This window comes from Eleutherodactylus coqui, chromosome 1, assembly GCF_035609145.1.
Source record: "Eleutherodactylus coqui strain aEleCoq1 chromosome 1, aEleCoq1.hap1, whole genome shotgun sequence".
NCBI lineage: Eukaryota > Metazoa > Chordata > Amphibia > Anura > Eleutherodactylidae > Eleutherodactylus > Eleutherodactylus coqui.
In genome coordinates, this window is record NC_089837.1 from 68,445,739 (window position 1) to 68,467,969 (window position 22,231).

At 43.3% G+C, this 22,231-nt stretch overlaps 1 protein-coding gene across 4 annotated transcripts in view; it reads left to right on the top strand.

Annotated features, from left to right (window-relative positions):
* Window positions 1-21,954, top strand: part of RAD51AP2 (RAD51 associated protein 2) — a 33,187-nt gene extending 11,233 nt beyond the window's left edge. Inside the window, exons 2-4 of one of the 4 annotated variants that reach the window (XM_066597019.1) lie at window positions 10,508-13,072; window positions 17,748-17,849; window positions 20,496-21,954. In XM_066597019.1, the coding sequence (XP_066453116.1) occupies window positions 10,543-13,072; window positions 17,748-17,849; window positions 20,496-20,614 (2,751 nt within the window). In that variant the 5' untranslated portion in view covers window positions 10,508-10,542 and the 3' untranslated portion in view covers window positions 20,615-21,954. Of the gene's footprint in view, window positions 1-9,644; window positions 13,073-17,747; window positions 17,850-20,495 lie in introns of those variants that run through there. The other 3 variants (XM_066597027.1, XM_066597034.1, XM_066597042.1) reach the window with 3 other exon arrangements.
* The last annotated feature ends 277 nt before the right edge of the window (window positions 21,955-22,231 follow it).

Sequence of the window (22,231 nt, forward strand, 5' to 3'; positions counted from 1 at the left end):
CCTTCCACCAGTGCTTCCCCTTTTGTCTAAAGCTACATTTAACCCATCCTACTTACATTCCAGGACAGGTTACCCACAGGCTGCACAGAGAGCAGCCATTTTTTTCATTCCTGGAGAACTTTTTTAAAGAAGTGTTCCCATCCTGGCCAAACAGTGGAGGTCAGAACAGAAGATAGGTTTAGGTTCCAGAGGTGAGACATGTACCTATCAGACTTTTATGGCATATACTGTGAATATGCGATAAAACTCTGACATAGGGAATACCCTATAAAGGCTTGTATATAGCAATCACTTATGGCCTTTGTAATACAGACATTACAGCAACCATGGCATGTAAACACCCAGACGTAAGTATGTATTTACCAGACTTGTGCAATAAATTGATATATAAAATCCAAACCTTACCTAGAGTATAATAATGCATATTAAGAATACACCGGGAATTAAAATAGCAAATCTATTATTAAATCATACATGGTGTGTTTATTTTATTTGATATACTTGCTAGCGCTACATTAATGTTAGAGTTGACATTAGCAAATCTTGTAAGTCATTACGCCCACGTGGCACTTATAACAGTATGTGGCGGATCTGACATTGAAAACTTGTTCTGTGCAATGAAAATTATATTGCCGTTCCAAACTGTTTCTTGTAGTTATAGGAAAAAGCCTTTGAAAAATCTGCTATTGTGCTGCTGCCAATGTTGGCCAAAGGTCAGTAACTTTCACATCTGAAACCACAATATAATGAAAACAGCTTGCAAAGTGCCACCTTGGAATAGCAGCTACTCTGACAGTCAGGACCTCGCAAGAACTCGGGTTCATTCTCCAAAAATACCCATCTGTGGACACATTTGTTTAGGCCTTTTGTCCCTCATCAGAAAGATATGGATATTTTTAACCCTTTCCAATCCAATTTGTATCCTGGTTTTCCTAGGGGGCTTACTCTTTTTCTGCCGTTATACAACAGCGCTATCTGCTGGCTAAAGCCAGTACTGCATGAGGTGACACGTTGGATAGGCTCCGACAGCAGAGAGGCTGGCAATATACAGTAAGAGAACCCCAACGGACGTCTTTCAACATCGGAGCTGAACAGCCTTAAATCATAATGTCTTTAGACGTCAGACAGTGGATTGGAGAGGGTTAAAATCGCAGCGCAACAAACGTTGCGATTTTAACATTAGAAAGACCTATTGACGTTGTGTTGCGATAAAAAATAGCCTCCATAGGGAGATTTTAAAAATCGCACATCGCAAAAAGATAGAGCATGCTGCGACTTTTTGTTCTCTCAACAATGCATCAGTGAAAACACCGCAGATGGGAAGGAAACTAGCCTTAGGCTAGTCTCACACAGACGTATTTGTGCGCGCAATATGAACAGAACCCATTAATATCAATGGGTTTGTACAAATTTTCCGTTCTTGCACCCACGGAAAATATAGGACCTGCTCTGTTTTTGTGTGCCATAAGGTCCCTGTAGAAGTCTATGGGAGGTGCGCAAATGCACTCAGATATGCGAAACTAAACATGCGAAGGGGCCCTTAACCCATTCCAATACAATTTGTATACTGGTTTTCCTAGGGGGCTTACTCTTTTTCTGCCGTTCTACAACGGCGCCATATGCTGGCTAAAGCCAGTACTGCATGAGGTGACACGTTGGATAGGCTCTGACAGCAGAGAGGCTGGCAATATGCAGTAAGAGAACCCCGACAGACGTCTTCCAACATCGGAGCTGTACAACCTTAAATAATAATGTCTTCAGAGGTCAGACAGTGGATTGGAAAGGGTTAAAGAGACAGAAGTGCAAGTGGGACAAACCCCAAAAAGCAATGTGAATGTAACCAATGTGATATGCCATAAATTACCCGAACCTACTATGATGAAACAAGGCCAAATATGCAGAAACAGCTTTCCACACATGGGAATCCCTGGTTAACCAATCCCGCAGCACAATGTATGCATTAATTCCGATGTGGATTCTGCGCCGAGATCCGCATGGTATCCTCTCAGGGTTTGTTCATACAGTAGAATTCACTATGGAAGAATCTCACGTGAATTCTGCCCCTAAAATCCACGGCTATTTGGCACTTATCTTCCCCTGTCAGTGGGCAAAATCTGTATTCTTAATTTTGAAGTGGACACGACACGGAAACTGAAAAAAACTTATATGTCAATTGATGCAGAAATGCACAGAAATTAGTTTTTCTGTGGCAAAAGCGTACACGCAAATTTAGCCCATTGACTTTACATGAGACAATTATGGGGCACAGTTAGGGTGGCTTCAGATGAGCATATGCGCAAATACGCTCGCCGCAGTGCAATGTATTTGCGCTATGAGTGAGCTAGATCTGAGCGCGTATCAGAGCATTTTACTGTACTTTTTGTGCACGCAGGATAGGTTTTTTGCGCACGGGACACTACAATGCCTGATTTAAAAGGCTATTTAGCCTGATGAGATACAAATATGCAGCTTTTTTTCTGCGTGCGAATTGCACACGGAAAAAGGCGTGTTGAGAGCGAAGCCATCGATATCAATGGGTTCCATTCTCTGCATATTGCGTGCACAAATCCGCGCACAAATTATTCCGTGTGAAGGAGCCCATATAAAAGTTTTTTCGCTACTTGGGCATAAAAAAGTTGCATATTTCTGCCAAAACTGTATTTGCGCAAAAATTTGCAACTTTACCTCTTTTTGTGTCGACCCATGCGCTTTTCTGAAAAGTGGGTGGGGAATTCGGGAGGGTTTGAAGCTGCGGTTTTGAAATAAAGATGTGTGAATTTTAACAGGTGCGTGATTCAATCATAGAAATAACATTGCGACGCAGAAATATCCGTGCGGTCTAATGCTGTCCCCTTTTAAACATTCTTCAATTATCAGCTTATTACGGCAGGCATCGTACATTATGGCTGCCATGAACAGCAGCTCCCAGCCTGCCGTCCTTATATCAGGGATGTCAACTCATAGGACTGCTTCCGACGAACGTATTTGCACGCGTTTTTGCGCATGCGTGATAAAACGAGAGTATAAAACGACTGATGTCAATGGGTTCTTTCAGATGAACACATTTTTGTACATATCTCATGTATGCGCAAAAGAAAAATAGGACCTGCTTTATCTTCCTGCGTATTTGCGCACCCCATAGAAGTCCAGGGGTGGTGCGCAAATGTGTGCGCAAAACACTGGGCAAGTCCGTGAATAAGAGAACACACCTCATTAGGCTGAATACCTTTTAAATTAGGGCGGAGGGGTGTCATGTGTGCATACGAACAGGTGCTATGCGCCGATATGCGCACAAATCAACCTCGTTTACTGCTCAAATATGTCACGCTGAGGCAAGCCTATTTGCGCATACGGTCGTCTATGCGAAGCCTTTATGGTTGCCTCTAAAGGGCCGCTTATAAGGGCTCACTCACAAGGTTGTATGTGCGCTCTGTATCACACGCGCAGTTTTTCTATACGCGTAATATGGACAGCCTAATCCCCATTGATTTTCGTTGGGGTATTCAGATGTTTGTTTTTTTACGCTTGTGAGAAAAATTGCAGCATGTCCTATTGTGGTCCGAAATTGCCCACTAAAGTCAATGGGATAGCGGAAATATGCGTAATATATGAGTATGCACTGCGTCTTTACGCACGAAGGCAGGAGAAATCTACGGGACCTTCTTGCGCTTTGTTTTTTTTTCGTAAGTGAAAAACACAGTAAATATGTGTGAAAAAAAAATAGAACGCAAGAAGATACACAGGAAATACGCATAGTTTCGGTCTGTCAAACATTGCGTATTTCACAGACCAAAACGGCATCCGCCCATGTGAATGAGCCCTAGATGTAACTACTCCTTAACATGGTGATGGAGGGTGGCTAGGGTACCCGGGTAGGGCTGGCAGAGCCGTACTGCCACCTATGAGCTGCTGAACACAGCGGTGTGGAGGTGCGCCAGAGCTCAGAATCCAAGATGGCCTCCGCTCCCTGTGGTGTACAAGTGTTAGGAAAAGTGGAGCGCCAGGCCTTGTTAGTATAACGTAACATGGCGGGCCAAATGCAGCCCACGGGCCTCGTGTTTGACACGTGCCTTATATACTGAGGTGATTTGTGATATTGCTGGATGTTCTTTGTCAATAAAGTTTGTCGACCCTCTGCTGGCCGAGGAGTGTGAGGTAAAGGAGAGGGCTGCCTGAGGTGAGGGCGGTGTGAGGAGACGGCCATTACCACCAGTAATAACCAGTCACAACCAGTATTCTTCAGTACAGGAGAGGAAGGAGATATATAATATATAGCGGCTCCGAGCCATTATTATATGACTGCTGTACTCTGAGGAGAAGGCGACCTCTAGAACACGGAGCACCAGGAGATTCTCAGTCTGGAAGCGGCTGCTCAGTTCTGTTCACACAATGCGGGGTTTATCATCAATCCGAACCAAAATCCGCATCATTTAACATGGATTTTGGCATGGATTCGCTTTGAATAAAAAGGGTAAAGCCTGCTGCAAATCTGCATCAAAACCTGCGCCAAAAAATGTACAATAGCGTGGATTTTGACTGAAATTATGCAGATTTTGGTGCACATTTTCTGCTGTGGAAAATCGGCACCTTTTCCGCTATGTGTGAACATACCCTTTGGCTACATGCATGCGAGCGTAAATTACGCACGATTTTTGTGCGTTGCGAGATGCACAAAACTCACGCGAATATTAACTGCATTATTTTAAATGGATTCCTACACACGAGTGAATTTTTTCTCCTCACAGCGATGCTGCGAGGTAAAAAATAGCTGCACGTCCTATTTTTTCGTGCCCCTCGGAACGCGTCGGCTATTATTTCCAACGGGACACATCAAAAGGGTATGTTTAGACAGCCATATGCGAAAAAATGTGTGCCGCTACGCAACGTATTTGCGCATAAACAAGGAAAGATTAGGTAGATTTGCTGGCATGTCTGCGCATAGTACAGACACGCAAGCAAAAGTACTTTTTGCGCAGGCTGGGCTAGTTTGCACACACGACACACCCTTTTCGCGGATTAAAAGGCTAATTAGCCTAACGAGGTCCAGATGTGTTATTTTCCCCGTTTTTTGCGCAGTGTTACACGGTTCCTCTTACGTATTTCCACACCTCCCATAGACTTCTATGGGGGCCGTTGCTTTGCAAAACGCAGTAAAATAGGGCAGGTCCTACTTCTTTCCGCGAACTTAAAAGGCGCTCCTAAAAGCGAACCAATTAAAATCAATGGATTCTATTCTCCATGTTTGTGTGCGCAGATTTTGCAAGCGCCATTACTTGTGAAACACGGTGAAGAAGCCCAAAAACGCAGTTTAATCTGCTACTGTGGATTTCTGCTCCTTAGCCCGCATGCATCTTTAGGTGCGTCTTACTGGAATATTCCAAACATGTGGAAGGCCCCTTAAGGCCGTTTTCATAGGGGTGAAAAAATTGCGCGATGGGAGAGTGAGTGGAAACGCAGACTTATAAATCCCATTCTTTTTTAATGGTTTCACTCCTATTTGCGATGTTTTCACTCATGTGATGTTGCGTGATTTGAAAATCTGCGTTTCGAAATTTCTTCCCAGCCCATGTTTCCCTATAGAGCCTCCTTTTTATCGCATTGGAATGTACAAACTTGTGATTTTCATGTGACCGTTTTTAACTTTAAAAACTCCTATTGACTTTATCGTGCGAGAAAATCGCGTGCAGCAGCGGTGCAATGCGCCATTTTTGATAAGAAAAAGGCATTGCTGATGCTGAAAACTGGTCTTAACAAAACCGTTTTTACTACGATTTTCTTGCGGCGATGTTGTGATTGCCCGTGTGAAAGTAGCCTAACTATCCATAGCTTGATACTTAGGGCTCCTTCACACGGGCGAGGGCCATAATGGGCCGGAATTCATGCTCTGATACCACACTTGCCACCATGTGAAAGCCCTGTGGATGTAAGGTGTTTTCATGTTGAAACAGTCTCACATCACTGCGGGGATGAAGAGAATTCCTCCGCGGCTGTCCTATTCTAGTGCAAGCCTTGCAGAGGCTTGTACTATCCACATTATCGCCGACGGCTCTGCACTGCGCATGTGCGGCTGTGTGCCAGCCGGCACATCTGCAGAGCGAAGAGAAGACGCCGGACATGTAAGTCGGGGGTCACTGCAGGGGCACGGGTCACATCCCACTTCGAGGATCTCGCAGTCAGAATCCGACCCGGCCATCTGCATTCGGCCTCAGCCTCGTTCTGTTCACTTTGTCATATAACATTTCTGCTTCTTATTTGTTTAGCACAGTTTATATGTTTACATTCATTATGTGTTATTGTGTAACATTTGTTTATTCTAGTACATTGCAAAGATCTGCTCCCATCTGCACACCTCATTCACCCCATTCGCTTCAGTGGGGATGAACTGCAAGACCCGGCATAACCTCCAGACCAGTGTGTGGTTTTTCCCTCAAAGTATCCATATTTTTCTAAGAACATGTTCGCCTCATGTTCAGGCTTCCCTCCCTGGTTTCTGTCACAGGGTTCCTTTTGAGCGGGGTACCGCTAGTTTCTGGCACTTGTGCTACAGAGAATAGCATGATCATGCTGTTCTTTCCAGCACAAATGTTGGAAACTAGTGGAATCCGGCTCAAGCGGAGACCGTGTTCATTTCCGCTTGAGTAACAGGAGCCTTTGATTCGGGTTTGGCAATCCATATAGCACCCTGTGACAGATCTTGGGGTTGGGGGCTTACATAATGTGAAGAGGCCCAACTTTAATTGAATAGGGTTGTGCCAACATTATATCTCAATAAGTCTGATCAGTGGGACTGCCACTGCTTTCAAGGATGTGGGGCCCGTGTCCATGTTATTTGCCATTACATTCATCTCTATGGGATGGCTGAAGAGGAGCAGAGTGCAATCATCAGCAATCTCAGACAGTCTGAGGGCTTTTTCCCATTAGCGTTTTTTTTTTGCTGTGAATTCGCTGCGTTTTTTCCCCAAATGTCAATGGGACTTTCTAATATTAAAAACGCAACGCACAAAAAAAGCAAGTTTGTGTTTTTGCATTTTTTGTGTGTTGCGTTTTTAACATTAGAAAGTCCCATTGACATTTGGAAAAAAAAAACGCAGCGAATTCGCAGCAAAAAACCCCACTAGTGGGTAAAAGCCCTAATGGTGGATTCAGACGAACGTACTTTTGTACCCTTATACGGCCGTGATAATTACAGCAGTAGAACAGAACAAAACCAAACCACTGATCTCTATGGGATTTCAGTGGTTTCGTTTTCACTAGCTCTTTTCCTGGCAGTGATTTGTACAGCTGGGAAAATATAGGACCTGCCCCATCATTCCTGCATGTAGTGAATACCGCATGCGGGGAAGATCGGGCGGCATCTGTCTTCCTGCTCCCATCTGTCTTCGCTGTGGAGCGAAGTTTGAACTGCCGGTGAGGGAGAATAAGGCCGCCTGCAGACGGGTGGAAATTCCGCGGCGGGATTTCCAGCGGAATTTCCGCCTGTGGAAGCTGCCATAGGATTGCGTTAACAAACGCAATCCTAGGCAGACGGCCGTGATTTGACCCGGTGAAATCTCGCGCGGCAAACAAATCGCGGCATCTCACTTCCCGGCAGCCGGCACATCAAACAGCCGGGGCCACGGGAGCAGGTGAGTGTCACGCTGCTCTCTGCAGGGGCTCGGGTTGAGTCCCGCAGATAGAATTCTCGCAGCCGGATCCGACCCGGCCGTCTGCAGGTGGTCTAAATCTCCCTCATTTAGTTGAAGCTACGCTCCGTACGGCTGAGCATAGTTGCGCCTACGGCACTGTGAATTAGTCCTAACAGAGATGAATGCAGCGGCAGTGTGCATGCTTGACCACAGCTCCATTTGTATAGGGAGACATAGTAACCGCATTCTTGTGATCGGTGAGGTTTCCAGCATTTGGACCACACTGATTAGACTTATCCCCTATACTATCTATAGTTATATATAAGTTATGATCCTGGCAAAACCATTTTTAACCCCTTAATGACACCAGATGTGTATTTACATTTGGATCGGGTATGTTCATGTAATTGAAATCTGCGTTGGAAAAATCCAACATGGATTTCAAAGACAACTGAGGCAGAAATCTGCTTGTTTAAATGGGACCTAACATCAACTATAAGCGCAATAAACTAAGTTTTTTGTGCTTTTTTTGTGCCTCTTTTTGTACTCACTTGGTTCCCCGTTCCTGCAGCTTGACTCTTTTCAGAAGGCTGAGCATGTGCAAATCCCTTTTGAAAAGAGTCCAGCTGCTGTACATGGACTGACTTTACAAGGAGGGACCGCAAGAACAGGGGACCGGGAGAGTATGGGGCAGCTCCACATCACCTAATCTATAAGCACCAAAACTTACTTTCTGCTGCAGGTTTTCATTAGTGCAGCCGTGGATTGCATGTGCATTAGCCTCAATTCAATTTAGGAACTCAGATGCATATAGAATTATAGCCCATGACTGTGGACCTACTGTTGTTTAATATTTAGGTCCCTAAAATGCAATATTAATTTAAAGGGGAGATACTCTCAGGTTAACTCTCCTGTTTTGGGTCTGATGCCTAAATAAACGTTTGTACAATTTTTAGTGAAACTTCAATAATAGAATAGACATAAAGTATCAGTGGTTAGCTAGAAGAGATTACTCCAGCCATTCTTCTCTAGGGCTTGGTCACAAATATGTGAGAACAGCACCAAACACTTATCTCCTGCCAGTGCAAGGAGTGGCTCTTAATAGATACATATTTACAGAGCTAGAGTTACAGGTTTACACTTGGGCTCCATGGTTATATATTGCTGCAAATCCCTTTTCATCCAGTGATTAATCTTCTACATAAAACATAAACTTTGCAATTCCAATTTAATGAGTAATTTGGATTATGAAACACACAAAACATTTAGAGTCTGGCTAATATTAGTTTCTGATAAGCTAATTATGTGCTAACAATAATTTGGATAAGGGCCCTTTTACACTGAATGATTATCACTGGATCGTGGGATAGTATAAATGCCTGAACGATCTCAATGATAATTAATAGGTAATTCATTGTTTGGATCACGCAGGCATACAAATCAAACAAAAGGCCCATTTAGACACATCGATTATCGCTCAAAATTGGCTCAAAAGTTGTCTTTTGAGTGATAATGGTTCTGTCTAAACACTCGGCCATCGTGGACTGTTCCTGCACTATTTGTTCATCGCTCATTTCTAGCAAGCTAGAAATGGGCGATAAGCCTTCTCAGTGCCGCACGCTGATTTTCTAGCACTGATAACATTCTTTCTGCCTTCCAAGCGGAAAACCAGCTGAAAGCTCAGAGATCAAAGGAGCTGTATACAGAAGACAGCGCTCTAGCTGTCTTCTGCATACCTCGCTCGGAGCACTCAGCTGGATACAGCAGCCGTATACAGAAGACAGCGTTCCAGCTGTCTTCTGCATACACCGTTCGGAGCGCTCAGCTGTATATCAGCTGAGCGCTCTGAGAACACAGCAGCTGTATGCAGAAGACAGCGCTGCAGATGGTTTCTGCATACCCCACTCGGAGCGCTCAGCTGGATACAGCAGCTGTATACAGAAGACAGCGCTTCAGCTGTCTTCTGCATACCCCGCTCAAAGAGCTCAGCTGTATATCAGCTGAGTAATCTGAGAACACAGCAGCTGTTTACAGAAGACAGTGCTCCCGCTGTCTGCTGTATACAGCGGGAGCCTTCATTTACACACTAATAAGCTCTTAAGTAGCTAGTTAGCTACTTAAGAGCTTATGCAAAGTGAACTCTCAAAACTGTCACTCAAACTGCCGTTTGAGCAAATTTTGAGCGATCATCTTGCCGTGTAAATGCACACAACGATGATCGCTCAAAAGATTTCTTTTGATTGATAATCGTTGTGTCTAAATGGGCCTTAAGTCTAAACAGGTAATCATTCATCTATGAAACGATCCCCAGCCCACTCCGCTTCCACTCACTGTGCGATGATCGTGCACGAGAATGATCATTCCTAGGACGACTGTCAGGCACTTCTGCTTGAATTTTGTGAACCGGCCAAACCAAACTTTTAAAATGTTCGCTCAACACTATTGGGGACCTGACAGGTCCCTTTTAAAATTGCAATTATAATTAATGTTTTAGGACCTATTGTAGTGTGGGGGTGCCCTGTGATGATATCAGTAGCATTGCATGTGATCACTGCTTCTACTGACTGTCTGCAATGGTGATGTCCCAGTATGACACGTCATTGTTGGCATCCTATAAGTGAAGCCTGGAAATTGAAGAGGTGAGCATTGCTTTTTTTAAATTTGTTAATTCAGAACATTTGTGGCTCCTCTTTTATACCAACTATCGGCCAACCCCTTTAAGCCATTCTTTTTCTTTCTATAAATGCTAAACCTGTCAGCAGAAATAGATATTTTAATGGTCTTTCATTTCTTTGTTCTGATCTCAACTGACTAGATTGATGCCAGGTCTTGTTTTTATTGTCATGTGTCTTCGTTATCACAGCTATCTTTTCCATTTTCAGAAGCCTTCTAAAATAAGATTTGTGAAGTCGGTAAAATGTACAGAGGACAGTCGTCAAACACAGAAGTGGACGACATATGGCATGAAAAAGGGAAATACAAGGGAAAACCGCAGTCCCAACAATTGCAGATGGTCACAGAAGGAGACTCTCCGGTGGGAATTACATCCGACAAAGACGTGCGCGGCCTGAAAAACACACATTCTCCTCACTTAGCAATGCATTTCTCCATGGAGTACATGATACTTAACCAATCGGACCTCATCTGGGAGCATTGTATTCTATCGGCATACACTTCTTATTATTCAAGTGATATATGGCCTCTTTTTGATGTAACCAATGTTAATAACTATACATGTAATCTCAGAGTGACCTCAGATATTGCACCAATAGCTAGATATGAGCACCATAGAGAACCCTGCAAGGCATCTGATGGGGATATACGTTTTAGTAACTTTAATGGTATTTTTGCTGCTCAGGCCATAAGGAACAGCTATATACCGGGAGCTATTAACAAGAAGGAACCAAGGCAGAAGAGAAAACTGAGTGTGCAGTTAGATGGTACAGAGAAGAGCGCAAAAAGGTCCATGATCATAAAGAAATGTGATGATATGTCTCCTTATTTTATGGATCTCTGTGAGAAAAAAAATGCTGATTTTATGTCTTGTATCACAATAGAAACTAAGGCTGAAGACAGATATGTAAAACCTTGTCATACAATCGAGGCATCCTCAGTGAAAAATATGTCTATGCCTACATTAAGAACTGTTGCGAAAACATGCTGCAATGTCAGACCTGGTTGTAAAATGTCTGATGATGGATGTTACTTTGGGTCAGTGCTAAAGTCATTGGTTATATCATCTTCTTCACTTGGTGTTACAGAAGAGGTTTTTAGTAGCACTTTCATTCCTCAAACTGACAGTTCTGTTGATTATACTATGCAATGCGGTAGTCTGCAACAAAAAGGACGCTGTAAAGTTCCGTCTGACTCTGATGAAAGCCTTTGTTTGACAAACAACACTGACAGTAATATTAATCTGCATGTCAGGCTGTCAGCACATCCTTGTATACTAACTTCAGACATTATTCTTAGGGATGTTAACTGCAGCGAACCAGGTGAGCGACAAGGACAAAATTGGGAGAGGAGAAGGATTTGGGATGAAATGGTCATTGCTGCAAACATATTAAAAAGTTCCCCCCAAAACAAATTATCCTTGGTGTATACTGATAAGCAAAATCGTCATTGTGCCAATAATGATAAGTCGTTTTTGCCAAGAGGAAAAACATTTTCAACACGACTCAATTACTCCAAGCAACATTTCCTCCAGGACATCGGCTTTTCAATTTTTGCGGCTTCATTACTCGGAACGTCCAGAAATGATTTTCCGTTTTTTCACAACGCCGTCTTACAAAGCGCTTCTCCAACAGAATCTTCCCATGAAACGACTGACGAATCATTCCTATTGAAACAAGGCTTAACATATGAAGAAGCAGAAGTGGAGGTTTCTCTTGGCACCGAAAATATAAATAACAGCACTGGAAAAGCTCATCTGGCCTATAAAAGTGCACTTAACAAACAAGACTTCTGCTTTCCTTCACACTTTCAGAAGAAAGTTGTCACTGAACAGTCTGAAAAAGAGACATCTGGAAACAATGTAGACTTTTGTATAGAGTCTACGTGTTCGGAGCAGGTGTCCCATACCGAACGCTTTCACAAAGTCTGTTTAGAGAAATCAGAAAGTAGCAAACATTTCACAGAGATACATTGTTCCTTCCGGAATGAGATGTTGTTATACAAAAGCAGATCCAGGCAGGACAACATGGTCACGATAGAATATAAACCCTCAGAGTGCCAAAACATAAAACAGCCACACAAACATCAATCCTGTACAAAAGATGCCAAAGATAAAGAACACAATGAAGAGGTACAAAGCGGGAATATGAACAGTGAAGCCACTCACCACCACAATACAGGGGATTCTTCCAACGTTATCGAAGAAGTGGATATGACGTTCAATAAATTAGATAGTAAGCAAGAAGAAGGTCAATACGAGAACTTATATGTCTTGGATGAACCTTTAAACGGGAGCTTTGTGTCTTCTGTGTGTGTAGAAGCCACAGTAAATGAAAAGTGTAGGCAAAAATGTGATCCATTAACGGAAATTAAAGGAGAGGCATCTGTAGTAGTTACTGAAGAAAACATGGACGCTTCCAGTTCAGACAGTAAAGAACTGGTATATAATGCAGATTTCAGGATGAAGGCCCAGTTTGACTTGGTCTTAGAAGAATTGAAGATGTTTCATACAATAGACGAAGAAAACATTGAAAATGAGACAGAGCAGGAGAACAGACTGGAAGCTACTTGCACCAATACCCAAGAGGATGGGATCAACGAGAATTTCCCCAGTAATAAAGAAATAGTTGGTGGAGAACTTGAAGTTTTAGTAACAAAAAAAGATCATATATGTGATAGAGAGACAACTAAAGTCAGGGAGCAGGAGGTGCCTCAACAGTGTATATCTTACAACCCAGGTGGTGAGGAATCCTTGTATTCTGCTGATAATGCAGGTAAGTGAAGTGGATAACATAGTCATTGACTACTGAAGGGGCGGAGCACAAAAAGACCATACTCTCTTTCTTTTGTTAAGGCCTCCTGCATACCAGTGTATTTTTGGTTGTGTGCCATCTGTGCTAATTCATTGGCAGTACACAGGCCCATTATATCTCTGTGAGGACATGCACATTGACATACTTTCACATAAACTGATGGTCCGCATGAAAAAAAAATCACAGCATGTCCTATTCTGGTGTCCGTGTGCTATCCCATGTGAGTTGCATCAATGTTTAAGGGGTTTAAAGGGGTTTTCCTGGATGTAGATATTAAATGGATTGTCCTGGTCTGAACTAATGATGACCTATTTTTGGGATAGGTCATCAGTAGTTGATCAGCAAATACCCCCCTTCGGATTCCTGGCATTCATCTGTTATCCAACCCACTGTTGAGTGTATGGAGTCGGAAGCTGTGAGCTCAGTACACATTGCAGTGGCTTGGGTTGGTAATGCACGCTATCAGCACTTGAACCCAGGACCTCTTGCACTCCAGCTGGCAGCTCTCTCCACTGAGCCATCCAGGGTTTTGGACAAGTTCCCCTACATACCTAGCCTTGTTGTATGTTGCTGCTAGTTTAGTTCCTGCATCCCTCTTCTGGCCCCGCCCTGCCACTAACTAAGCTCTTTATATAAACCTGTCCCTGTCCCTTCATGCATTGCATGATTATTACGCTCCAAGCCTTGATCAAGCTCCATTTCTGCCTGCTCCTCTGTGATTTTACTAGACCTTCTGATACTGACCCCTAGCTTTCCTTCTGACTACACTACCTGCCTCATCCATCTGTACTGCAAACTGAGACCTCCTGTTGCCGACTCCTGGCTCTTCCCTGACTACTCCCCAGACCTGTGGCTACTACACCTGAGGCTCCAACCCAGTGCCTGAAACCACTACATAGGCACAGTTTCTATTCTGAATAGAGCTGTCAGCTGTTGCCTTCAAACACACTGACAGTAAGCAAGATAGCAGCTGATTGCTAGGGATTCCGAATGGCAGATCCCTGCCGATCAACTAGTGATGACCTATCCTGAGGATGAAGCATTTTGCCCTGTCCTTAAGATGTCAAGTTAGTGAGTATTCCTGGCACATCTGTGATTAGCTGTTTGAAGAGTCTGTTGTCTTCAGGAGAGTGTTGCGGCCTTTCACTTGGGCTGTAACATGACATTTGTTGGTCACATAGCCTTTGCGGGGCTTTGAATGAGATTGAGCTGCAATACCAGGTACTACAGTTACATGAAATGAACAGTGCTGTACCTATACAATGAAGAGGCAGCAGTGATCGTCAGAGAGCTGCAGAGTCTTTAAGCAGCTGATTGCAGAGGGTTTTGTGAGTCAGAACCCCACCAATCTGATATCAATGACTGAGGATAGGTCATCAATATCTAAAAATCCCTTTTCGTGAAGTAATTAATCATTAGAACAAACGTACAAGTTGTTTGTCTTCAAACGACATCCATTTAATACAAGCACACATAATCGTTACATTTTTCGTCACTGATGTCTCCGGACTATTTGGACAATAGTTGTCCCGTGTGAAGCCATCCTAATTAAGTACCACTTCCAGAAGTAAAGCTACAGATTTCTATAGTACCTTTCCATTATGGATATAAATATTCTTCTTCACATTAAACCCCACTAAAGCACACAGTAAGATTCAGCCCCGTGGCTTTAATATACGGTATTAAAATATAAAATAGTTAGTGATGAGTTTAAAAGTAAGTGGCGTGATTGGAATAATCATAACATAAAGGGCAAGTCATTCGAACATATGGTATATAACCTGGGCTTTGAAGCACTTTTGTAGTTGGAATGGGAGCAATCATCTCCATGCAGCAGGTTTGATAATAAATATTGAATGGCTACATGACCAGATCCAGATATAGCATGAAATAACTAGGGGTTAGTGTAATTAATCGAGTCAGACTGCACAAGGACAAAGTATGTTCCTTACTAGAGATGAGCGAGCATACTCGATAAGGCAAACTACTCGAGCGAGTAGTGCCTTATTCGAGTACCTGCCCGCTCGTCTCTAAAGATTCGTCTACCAGCGCGGGTGACAGGTGAGTTGCGGTGGTGAGCGGGGGGGGGGGGGGGGAGAGAGGGAGAGAGAGAGCTCCCCTCCGTTCCTGCCCGTTCTCCCCCGCCGCTCCCCGCCGGCAGCCAAATCTTTATGCTCGCTCATCTCTATTCCTTACTCATAGAAGGACTTTGGTTTAGCAGCTTTCAGCAGGAGTATTTAAATGGCGACTTGCTCTTCTAAAGTTACAGACCCAGCAATCGTTAACATGACTGCCGCATGGTAATACCTGGATTTAGAGCTTTGTGGCACAGTGTAGTTAAATGGGTTGTCCAGTTGTAAACTATTGGTGGTCTATCCCCAGGATACTGTATAGGGTGATCGGTGGGGGTCCCAGCAGTTGAACTACCACCGAACCCGTGAACTGGGGTCCCAAAGATCGCTGCATGAATGAATCAGTGGTTGTTCATGTGCATGGCTGCTCCATTCATTTCTGAATGAAGGGCTGATTTAGCATGGTTTCCCTTTCTACGTTTTGCCTGCACAGTCATGTTAGCGGCCACCTGGCTGCAGCACAGCCCCATTCATTTAAATCGCTAAGACATGCCATTACTTTATTATTGGTGTTGGTGCACCCTTTGGGACTGCCACTGATAAATGTAAGATGAAGCCAGACTGCCTTAGTACTGTGACTGAGCTAGAAGTGAGGGATGAACGGCCATGGGGACAATAGCTGTGGGTGAGATTGTAGGCAGGTCCAAGAACATATAGGTACCCCCATGCTCAATGCTGTCTCTTTCACTTTGTAAGCAGCACACTAGGCACATTCCCACCCACCCGCCGAGTTGCTTTTGTCCTTGCTTGTGTTCTGCTTTCGTCCGCCCTGAATCATGCTCTGTTAGGCTTTCATTGGGTAATGTGTTGGTTGGCAGTCTGTTTTGGATGTTCAGGGTGTGTTTTATTTGTTATGGTACCTGCGGGGGAGTCCTTGGAGTTGGTATGGCTTCATCCTAGGTATGCATTCCCCAAATTAATCAAAGGTGTGGCTTATATTCTCTGACTGGATGTCGGGGTTCCTTAGTTCCAGGTCGAGCTCTATGATTAAAGTCATGGTTCTCTTGTTCTCCTGTACGGGTGGTAGAGACAAAAGGGACTCATGACCCAGCCATACTGGTACAGAAGAAGGTTGGATACTGTAGTCCCTATTGGCTGCCTAAACGGTGGAGACCCCACTGCTAGCTGACATAAGCCACTTAAGATGACATAGCTGCTCCAAACAATAAACCTTAATGAATAGATATCAATACAGTCCCAGGCACCGGCTTGTTTAATCTCTTATGGCAAACTAACGAAAACAGTTCTGGCATTCCGTGCTGAAGGTGAACTAGTGAAAGTTTATACCTGATTGTTGGGTTTAACAATAAATGCACAATTTGAAGGCCCATAATTACAAGATACCTACAGTCTCTCCGTTCACCTGGCTAGCTAGCGATGACTCTTCCATGGTTGTCGGAAAGGAGGGATCGGGGGAAACATGTGACTCAGAGTTCACCACTCAGTGATCTTTCTAATCACTGAAGGACAATCTCTCCGTAGCACAATTGCTGCATCTCTGCAGTGTAATCCGGGGGATACTCCCTTCTGCCTCCGTCTTCAGCTGCTTCTCAACTCTGACTCCCGCTACGTTCCTCGCTCCTATCTCCACGTAAAGCAACAGTTCCATTACAACAAAACAAGAGAGTATCATGCAATAAACGATAATAACTAATACTCCCCTTACACTTTAATAAGTGGTCCTATTCCAGACACAACATTCACTTGATATCCTAGACACAGAGATGATCTCTACTTGGCTAATCATAATATATTATGTCTTCTACAACCGATTGTCCGTCCAGCAGAACGTCGTATTAACACGGTAAATAGTCAGGATTGCAGCTTTTTAGAGTTTAATAATTAGAATAAATGGAAATCACTTGGAGATTTGTCTTCTTTGTGACACTAGTGAGACGTCCTTCTTTCCATAAGGATACAAATGTGTTTCTTAGACACTTCATCTATATTCATACCGTTACATATGTTCAGTACGCGCCCAGAAACTCTTCCATTGTTTTTTTTTTAGGTAATATGTCTATAAATATCCTCTGCAGAAATCCAACAAATCATTCATAATTCCACAGAATTATCATTCGTAATTATAGGGAAAAAAGGATCAACACAGCTGTTGTTTGTGGTTCTGCTCGGGAAAATCTAGTATTCAGAGGCAACCGGGACCCTTTTTGGTTTAATTATAAAGACGGTGAGAAGTTACTGGAAATATATGCAGCTTCTTTCTCAAAAAAAGCAGTGTAAGGCCTCATTTGAGGAATTTCACCACGGATTTGGGTGTGTATTCCGTGCCCAAAGCCAAAGTAACATCCGCACCACTTTAGCATTTGAGTGCTATGAAAATGTGTGGCGTATGAACTACTGATATCCACGTAGCAGAAAAAAGTTCTTCTTACGATTTTCCATCACAACATTCCCAATAATGGCTGGCCATACAGTTGTAGTATATACAGTATCATACCAGTTTATTACATGTATTGTACAAGTATTAACCGTTATCTTATATGTAGATGCACATTTTACAGAAGACATTCCAAAATCGTCATCATGGACACCGGCCTTTGTGAAAAGCATTGACAGAGAAGCGAATATTACATCATACACCGAGAAAGGTAAAAGTGCACCTCAGATTGTATGAACTATCGTACTATGTATTGTACATGGAGAATATGGATAATCTATGATGCACAGAATTTATCGGAAATATTCACCTCTTTGAAGTTTTTTTTAAAGGGTTGCACCACAATTGCAAGTTATCCGCTATAGGCAGGTTAGGGAATAACTTGCTGATCGGGACCCCCGCTGATCTCAAAAACGGAGGTCCCATATCCTCTGTCCTCCTCACTGCGTGGTTACAGCGCTCCCTACAGTGAGGAGGAGACTGAATAGGGTGCTGATTGTGCAAGCGCACTAATGCTTCATTCGCTTTCAATCGGACTGCTGAGATACCCAAGCGGGTACAGCTTAACTTTTTCTATCATCCCCATTGAAATAAATGGAAAGCTGACCACACATGCCAGCGCTCCATTCACAGTGATGTCATAACTTGCTTCCATAGTACAACCTTTTTATCTTTGTATATGTATCGTGTCGTTCATGTAGGTTTGTGTGTGTTTTCTTAAATAAACAGCATAATAACTCTGGTTCCTATTTCCTTATAACTACATTGTTATTGCTCCTAGAAATCAATGAATAAATCGACAACTTAGTGTTACCAGGTGGGGGTTTACAGTCTGACATTAAAACACCCATGTTGAGAAGGGGAATGGTAACACCCAGTTGTCAATTAATTCATACATTTGTTGGAGGAATAACAGAGGAACAGAACAATGTGGGGTCATTAGGAAAAACACTGCGGAGCTGTTATTGATAATAATTAATGGTTTAATTAAAACAGTAAATAGTGCTCTTTCAGGCTAGAGTACATGGCAAATTTGTCCGTAACGCAGTTCGCATAGCAAAAGATTGCAGTGTAGCCTTCCAACCTCATAATAAAATAAAAACAAGTAAATGTGGTCACGTTACTGCTTGCAATTAGCTTACACGCACACAGATAAAACTCCACAGCAAGTCTAACAGTGTCCTAATACCAGGGAGATAGACAGTCAGCCATTGTGCTGACATAGGGAAACTGTGTCAGGGATTCACCAGCTGACACACACACAAGACATAAGACCTTTGGAGGCCGCACCTGTCAGGGGAAGGGAAGAGGGGGTCTGCATGTGCTGTAGACCAGGGCTACAGGTGTCCAAACTGTCTTTGGGAAGCAGAGAGACAACAGACCAACATGCAAGCAAAGCTCAGAGTGGGCACAAAACAGATACATCCAAACAGTACAAAGACCAGCAGCAACTACTGAGAGATGCAGGTTTTTATGTGCTGCAGACTAAAGGGGATTGGCTGCTGGAAAATACCACACCCAGCCAGCTCAATTAACCCCAACCTGTGCAGCAGTGCTGCTAGGAACCTTAGCACTACAAATCCCAGCAGCACACGTAACAGCTACACGATAATCGTTGGCCACACAAATTATTACAGCCAAAAGTCACCATGTAGTCTGTAACCTATCATTGTATTGAACTGCGAAGCTGGTGCCTGCAGATAATGACCCGACTGGGGCATAATTACTCAGACCAATGCTTCATATGCCAGTCTAATGTCCCATTTGGATGGGATGAGAGTCGCCCTATCTTTTCTCACAGCAATGACCTTAGATGCAAGCTTTGCATTCGCACATTCTATTTTTGTTAGATGCGAGTATTTAGCGTGTCTAGAATTACTTCATGTAAATGCTTCTATAGGAAACCATTGGTTCTATTAGAAGGGATCTTTTCACGTGCCTCTAATGCACTAAAATCATGCTTGTGTGAACGAGGCCTCATACAAACGAAGGCTATGCTTCTGTTATAAAGGCCACGGTGAAAAAGATCAGCACTTTGGGGGGGGGGGGGGCGTTCACTACTGCCTTGAATACCCATAAATCTCAGAACAGGGGTCCATAGGCCAGCTTCACACAGCCGGATTCCTATTGCGGAATCCGCAGATGACGTCCGCATGGAGGATCCGCAGCAAATCAAACTCATTGAATGGCATGCACTTTCGTTTTTCATTCACACTCACGATTACAAATTGCGTATTCCACAAGCAGAGTCAATGGAGACCGTCCGGCCCACAGCCCATTAGCAACTAATATTGCATATAGGCCACGGGTACCTGCATCATCGCTTAGCAAAGGCGCGGGAAATATTGAAAAAAAAAAAAGGTACTGAGCATGACCGACAGCAAGCCGCCACAGTCATCCGCAATACAGAAATCACAGATACGCAGGGTTGCCGACTGGCTTCACAGTCGTATGAAGCCGGCCTAAGGGAGTGAACCGGCACCAAGTTGGCGGCCGCGTGCTTATTCCCCTTCTTGTACATGTCCCAGTGCAATCCTATCTAACGTTGCATCTCTGTTGTGTCGCCGGCACTAATCCTAATCATCAACCAGTATGATATAGAAATTTCACCAACTTTTACCAATGAGAAATATTTGTACTGCGAAAGTGACAGATTAGAATTAGCTGAAGTCACAGATTTGATTGATTATAAAACAATGGGACGCAAATCTTTATTCCCAGCTGGTCATCTGTCTGTCAAATGGAGCCTGTCACCCCGAACAATGCTCGGCGCTGTTGTTTATCTATTATTTCATGAACATGAGAATATCATTACTGAGCTGTGCCTCACGATAAGACATTTTTATCTTCTCCCCAGCAGTGACATTTTCTCATGGGATTGGAAGAGTGACACCACTCAAGACACGCACGGGTCCTCTTAGGATTGGCCTGTCAAAGAAAGCAAAGATTAAACAGCTTCATCCTTATCTGCGATAGAAGACTCCTACTCCGGCGATGGCACAAATAGATTGGATTACTCTCTTACTATTGGGGAGAATTCAGGAAGCAGGTTCAGATGGTTCAAAGAAACATTGTGTTAAATGTCTGATGTATCGGATGGATGACAGGTGTTAACGTTGTAACTAAATTATATTGGGAAATTGTTGGGGTTTCTTGGTTTTAAGACTCTGTTTTGTATCTAAATTTTATTGCTCTGGGCAATATTATTTTTTCCATTGAGAAAATATCTCTATTGCCTTTAGGCTTTTATTAAAGCAACCTTACAGTCCTGGGGCAAAACTTGTCTAGGAGGTAGAAAGTTATAGTACCTCGGGCCGTTATTTCTTGCTGGGGTCACTCTTAATCCTTGCATCATGGCCACAGTGACTCAGATGCAAACTAAGCACTGGTGCTGTATCGGTAGCCTAACGTATAACAGGCTGCTCTGATTGGTCAGCACTGCTCACGTGACAATCCGAACAGAGCGTCCAGTGGCTATCAATGCACCAAGCAGTGAAAGGAGCGCCGTAACCATGTTGGAAGAACGGTCTTCTAAAGAGGTGGATTGGAGACAGAATGGTAAGAGAGGACGGCAGCAGATAATATAACTTGCCCCCCAGTGGTTGCTGGATACATTTTAGTCCTGGGACTGGAGGGTCACTTTAAGAAACTATAGAGAAAGGAACAGTTCTCCATTTCTTTCCTACATTTTCATTGAATTGTTGTTCAGGTTAGTTTTTTTTTCAGGGGGAGGGGGCAGGTAAGCAATAGTGTTTGATGCATTTTTTAAATGCAACCCCAGAAGTGGGTCCAGCAGGAAGGAGAAGTATAAAGGTGCCTTCACACAGGCTGTAAATGCTGCGGAATTTTTGCTGGTGGGATTGCTGTGAAAATTCCGCAGCGTTTACAGTACAAGCCATATGAAGGAGGTTTTTTCAAAAAGGTGCAGCACAAGTAGGTGATGATATAGAAAGCATAGGTCAGCGTTTCCCAACTCTGATCCTCAAGGCACCCCCAACAGGTCATGTTTTCAGGATATCCTATAGTAAGTCACAATGTCTGACAATAATTAGATCACCTGTACAACACTGAAAACATGACCTGTTGGGGTGCCTGGAGTTAGGAAACACATGGCATAGGAGAATCTGAAGCAATGGGCATCGTGTCACCACAACGTCAAGATGGTATAATGCCCATACTCATACAATTTACTTACTGTATGGACTGTGCCCCAGGTTACATTATTGTTCTAGGTTGTCAATTATCTCACGGATATAACATTTATACTTATTTACGTGTGTGCAGATATATTCAGAATTAAAAGCAAAATAAGAATTTATAGTGGTCTTGCATTTTCTTTCTCGATGATCTGAGTACAGTAATAGCAGCTTTACTGAGAAAACCAGAGTGTAATGCCTGCTTCACACAAAGGTATTTGTACTGCGTATTACGCATGCAAAATCTGTGTGCTCAATACTCAGTGAATAGAACCTATTGATTTCAATGGGTTTCTTCTCATGAATGTATTTCGTTCGCAGATTTCATTCACACAAAAATACGCAAGTTCTATTTAATTGCGCAATTTGAGGTCAATAGGAGCATGTTTGCGTGCAC